General features: G+C 46.8%; 1 protein-coding gene across 4 annotated transcripts in view; it reads right to left on the reverse strand.

Moving 5' to 3' along the window:
* Positions 1–6,000, reverse strand: part of PIAS2 (protein inhibitor of activated STAT 2) — a 55,915-nt gene that overhangs the window by 41,667 nt on the left and 8,248 nt on the right. For 3 of the 4 annotated variants that reach the window (XM_050944712.1, XM_050944711.1, XM_050944714.1), the window contains exon 1: positions 3,936–4,021. The exons of the other annotated variant lie outside the window; for it this stretch is intronic. In XM_050944712.1, coding sequence (XP_050800669.1) covers positions 3,936–3,959 — 24 coding nt within the window. In that variant the 5' untranslated portion in view covers positions 3,960–4,021. Of the gene's footprint in view, positions 1–3,935; positions 4,022–6,000 lie in introns of those variants that run through there. 4 annotated transcript variants of the gene reach the window in all.

Consider the following 6,000-nt stretch of genomic DNA (forward strand, 5'->3'; position numbering starts at 1 on the left):
AAATACTAATTTAGGGAAGAAATTTCTGGAGGTTCTGGCGGTTTGAGAGGAAGCCATTCTCCTCCTTGACTGTGGGGCATGCCGGAGGGCTGTCAAAAAGAAACTTCATACCTGTAAATTGAATTTCTGTAATTCAGATCCACTAATCCAAACAGGTGAGCGTCATGCTCAGTCTTTTAAACTGTGATTTATCAATGGGAGTAAAGGCCTTAATGGTTAGACATGCACTGCACTCTCTCCAGCAGTCACATAGGATCACAAAAAGAGATCCTAAACCACCACCTTCCCAGTGCTAAACAGATATCAAGATTGTGAACTGGCTTCTCCAGTCCAGAGACTGACACCCCAGTTTACAGGTAAGATAAATAGAAATGGAAACATCAGAGCTATCACTTTGGACCAACAGTCACTATCTAGCATTACCCGACAACTTTTACAAAGAAAGGGTAATCCAGGTCTTAGGTACTAGCCTGGAACTCAAGAGACCCAGGTCCCTACCCCACTACAAACTTCGTGTGTGACCTTGGGCAAGTCATTAAGACCTAAATGCCTCTAAAAATATGGACATTTACTCGCTCAGCAATGCAAGGCCTATGTAACTTAGGAGCCTAAGTTTCACCAAAGTCAATGGTACTTGGGTCTTGCAATGCTGAAATACTTCTTAAAAATCTGTGCCTGAGTCTCTCTGCGCCTCATTGTCCTATCTGTAAAATGGGGATAACATGTCCCTCAGAGGAAGTGTTCTGAAAATATCTACACTGAGGACTGTGAGGCACTATGATAAGACACATTGCTAAAAAAAAAAAAAATCCCCATTATCTAAACCAGTAATTGAGGCAGGAATATAAACTGGGTATGAGGATAAGGGAAAGCATAGTTTTTCTCATCAAATCCTACCCTCATTATGGAAGTTGGAGGCTCCTGTAATTTACAATGAATGTGATCCTGCCCATATTCTCTAGTGCAGTGGTTTTCAAACTTTTTAAGCTGTATACCTCTTTCCAAATAATGCAGTCTACTGTGTACCCCCATTGGAGGAAGGGACATAATATACCTATGAAAATGGGGTGGGGGAGGGAAGGTCTGTAAGGGATAACATGATGCATTGGCTGCCAATACAGGATCTCTCACATGCCTCGACGAAATTTTACGTACCCCTAAGGAGTATGCATATCCCAGTTTGAAAACCACTGCTCTACTGGATCATTTAATTCACTGTAATAGTAATAATATAAAGTTTTCTTGGATCATACAGCCCTCTGTCAGCCATAGCAAGGGACAGTCTACATAGATGTATATGATTTATTAGCACACCATACAAATCACATCCCTGCCTCAAAGGGCTTACAGTTCAAGCTACTTTAGCTATGCGCCTGCACAGTAGTAAGACGCTTAAAGACGACATATAACTTACTTCCTGTTATTTGGTGTTATGAGGAGATAGAAAATAGTGGGGAAGATAAAGCAGTACTGCCAACAATCAAATTGTAGAGGGGGGAAATTTACAGAAGTTTCCATCTATAGAAGTATGGACAAGGAAGAGTCCCTTACAGACAATAATTTAAGCTGTGTCAAAACCTACATTGTCTAGTGAAGAAATTCAGGATGTCCACCTTCACATCTGACATTTCAGATGTATATTTCCAATTCACTCAACGTAATTAGGGGCTAGATGGAATGAACTTTATGGGAACTTTTTATCTTATACCTCCCTTGAGACAACACCCATTTTGCTAGATCCTCCTTTCTACTGCAAACTGTAGGTGGGCTAAAACAGAAGACTGAAGTTTCCTAGTATAAAGTTTAGAGAGAGACAAGACAATCGATAGTATGACATGGGAAGGGGGGTTAAACACCAAACAAGCAAACCCAAAAAAGCCAAAACAACACACAAAACAAAAATAAAGTCTTACTAAATCAATTCAGAAAGAAAGCTCATATTCAGGAAGACCAAATTTTGCTCTTCCCTCAGATCCTATCTGGATTAGGATTTTTTTGTGAAAAAATTCCCCCACCAGAGCTATGGTTCCAACAAATTAGTCAGCATTAGCACTGGCGGAAGCCCTAACTAACATAGGCAAAGCTCTGGCAACTGCCAGTGTTTCCCATATGTTAGTTAAGCCTGGTGAAAAGTGGCCTGGCTACTAGAGCCTTCTCTACACCAGGGCTCCCACTGGTGCTAGCCCTGGGGTTCATGTTAATTGGTGACAGCAGAAATCCCAACCACAAAGTTTAAGAGCTGTTTTGCAAACCTCCTACACATAAAACTCCCACTGCAAACACGGCATTCTTGCAGACTTGGGCTCCACTTACTAGAAATAAGAATATGAAGGAAAATGTCATATACACCTCTACCTCGATACAACGCTGTCCTTGGGAGCCAAAAAATCTTACCGCGTTATAGGTGAAACCGTGTTAAATTGAACTTGCTTTGATCCACCAGAGTGCGCAGCCCTGCCCCTGCCCCTGCCCCACAGCACTACTTTACCACGTTCTATCGGGTGGTGTTATATCGAGGTAGCAGTGTACCAAAAATGATGTTTGCAGATGTTTTAAGGAAATTTAAAAGATGTTTATATTTTTAAAAAAGCAGAATTAGTCAGCTCTTTGTATTAGACTTTTAACAGATATTTCAAAGGAAGAAAAGTGCTTTATGTTGGAAGTGATTACAGGAGTTCAATGTAACTGTGTAAAAAGACATCAAGTGAAAGAGTAGATGGAATAGTTCTGCCATAAAAAATACCGATTTCCATAGCCCTTGCATTTGTGCATATTGTTCCCAAGTTTGCGTTCAATTAATGTATTTTCACAGCAATTTTAATGTCTCTTAAATTTGATTTTAAAAATCAGTTTGAGTCCCCCTCTCCCACAATTAATACAAAATGATACACATTTCTGTAAAAAAGAGAAAAAAGGTGCCATACATGACTGCAGAATTGTCTCCTTTTATATCTCAATTGCAAGTCATCTCACTTAGTAGGCAGAAATTTTCTATACTAGTGTAAACTGGATGTATAAGGATGATTTCAAGATGTCGGAAAACAATCTCAACATGAAAATGGAAACCAGAATTTGCAAGTTTTCCACTCCTCCACCTCTAAAAAAAAGTAAGACAATAGAAAGCATTTTTCTTTAAGTCAAAGAACATACAGGTGAGGACTACAAGGTCGCTAAGATGTGCTAATGAATGACTGTGTGTGTGCACAAAGCACCTTAATTTGAGGCCTGCATTCATCTCTAACTTCAAGAGACATTTAAAAGATACCTTAAGTGTCCTCCCTTTTAAAAATCATTTTGATTGTTTTCTGGTAAGAATTACTGGCAACTCTTTCTCCCCCTGCCCCCCCTCCCCAAAAAACTGGCTATTTTAATACTACTATTAGTTTATCCTACTCAAAGATTTAAAAAAAAAGCCACATTCACAATGAATTGGGGGGGGGGTTTCTCCCCAGCCCTCAACTCTGGTAAATAATAATTAGCGAGATCAGCGCCCGGGCATGCAATCACAGAAAGCTCCAGATCTGGGGAGCAGGAGTAGCGCACCTCCACTTTGCCCCCGCCGCTCCCCCTATCTCCGTTTGAGAATCATGAAGGCAACCTGGGCCCACAGCAGCGTGGGAGCACTGGCGGGGGCGGGGGCGCGCACACCCTGAGGCGGCAGATTGGAAAGGAGACCGGGGCGTGTGGGGGGGGGGGAATCCGAGCTAGTGGGTGAAAACCCTGCGGGGCTGGAAGCACGGGGAGGGGCAAAACCCTGGTGGGGACCGGGAGATGAGGTGGGGACCCCCAAAAGGCCCGAGGGAGCGGGTGAGAAGGGGGGGGGTCAGGCCCCGGCTGAGGGGTCCCGCCCGAGCTGTGGGCGAGGGTGGGTCGGCCGCACTGGCTGGCAATAGCTGGGATGTGGGGGTCGCTGGGGATGGATTTTTTTTCCTCACCCTCAGCGCCTCGAAATCCGCCATTTTCTACCCGCTGCCGCCGCCGGGCGCCGCCGCAGCCGCCACCATCCTGCACCCTGTGTGCGCCCCCCACGTGACGGGGCGGGCTCCGCAGCCCATCCGGCCCCGCTGCGCACGGGGGCGGCACGAGAAGGGGAGGGGGGCGCTCGGTCACGGGCTCCTCAGGTGCGGGGAGAAGGGGTGGTTCCGTGCCCAGGCTGTGGGGACACGGCATCCGCCTGCCCTCTCACACTCCACCCGACAGCACCCCCATACCCCACAGCATCCAACTGCCCCCACACTCCACCTGAGAAGCATCCCCTCCCCCACAGCACCCCCATACCCTGCACCCGACAGCACCCCCATACCCCACAGCATCCAACTGCCCCCCACACTCCACCTGAGAAGCATCCCCTCCCCCACAGCACCCCCATACCCCACAGCATCCAACTGCCCCCCACACTCCACCTGAGAAGCATCCCCTCCCCCACAGCACCCCCATACCCCACAGATTCCAACTGCCCCCACACTCCACCTGAGAAGCATCCCCTCCCCCACAGCACCCCCATACCCTGCACCCGCAGCACCCCCGCCCCACAGCATTCCCACCCAAGAGCATCCCCCTCACACCCCATCTGACAGCACCCCTATACCCCACAGCACCCCATGTCCTCCCCACACCCAATAGCATCCCCCTGCCCCCTCATGCTCCCTGACAGCATCCCCTTCCACACAGCACCCCCATGCCTAACAGCATCCCCCCTTCCCCACAGCATCACTGTATCACCCATTTCACCCAGTACCTGACAGCATCTCCTACCCATGGCATCACAGTTCCCCTCTTCCCCCTGCCACATACCCTCCCCACAGGATCACAATGTCTCTCATCTCTCCCTGACCTGACAGGGTCATATTCCCCACAGCCTGTGTTCCCCACTACATTCCCCCCCCCAGCACTTTTCTCCCTACAACATATCCTCCCTACAGCCCACCTGGCATCATCCCCCATTGCCACATACCTGCCCTCTACATCACCATGTCTTGCCCCTACTACATCCCCTGCCCACCTGCCATCATCCTCTTTACTACACACACCCTCCCTTCAAAATTGCAACATCCCCCACTACATAGCCTCCTCACCTGGCACTGTCCCCCCTGCAACAAGGCCACCCCATAGACATCACTATGACTGTCCCAAACAACTGTCACTGTTGTCCTCCCCCACTCCCATGAGACCTCCTTACAGCATCACCTCATCTCCTCCTCCTCTTGGCAACCCCCTGCAATGAGGCTTCCACACAGCATCACATCTTCTCCACTAGGCACTGTCCCTCCATATTATGTGGCCTTTATACAGCATCATGGCCTGGCTCCCCATGACCCCACTACAGTGTTGCAGTCTTGTTCAACACTTGGCTTCCCCTCACACCACCATCTGCACAGGATCACTTACTGTCCCCCTCTCCCAGAATATCACCACAACACAACCTCCAAATAACTATTCTTGATTGTATATGGCACCCAAAGTATTCTAGGTGCTATGTGGACATATAACAAGAGACAGTCCCTGCCCTAAACCATTTACAATCTAAATTCTACTACATCACACCATAAATTGCCCCATATGCCTGGAATATCTTCCTATAAAATCCACCACTTCTACCAATCCCTCATCTTCAAACCCTTCCTCTTCTGAACTACTGTCCATTCTCTTGTCTTGGACTGGTCAGGGAACATCACCATATATGTTTGTAAAGCCCCATAAACCTTTAAAAGTGTTGTATATTGTATCTCATACCATAATAAAATAAGTTTTAGAAATATACAAGATAGTTGTTTTCAAAAGAGTAACCTACCCCTATACGCGGTAATAGGGAAATACTTTAAAAATGCTTTTTAACTAATTCACAATGGAGTCTTCCTCAAAATCGTTATGTATTTGTACTGCAGCAGTACCTAGGGGCCTCAGTCATGGATCAGGGCCATTTGTTCATAGAACATATTTTAAAAGATGTCTCTGCCCCAGAAAGCTTACAACTGAAGTAGAAAAATCACAGAATGCACA

Source organism: Gopherus flavomarginatus, chromosome 3 (assembly GCF_025201925.1).
Source record: "Gopherus flavomarginatus isolate rGopFla2 chromosome 3, rGopFla2.mat.asm, whole genome shotgun sequence".
NCBI classification, from domain to species: Eukaryota; Metazoa; Chordata; order Testudines; family Testudinidae; genus Gopherus; species Gopherus flavomarginatus.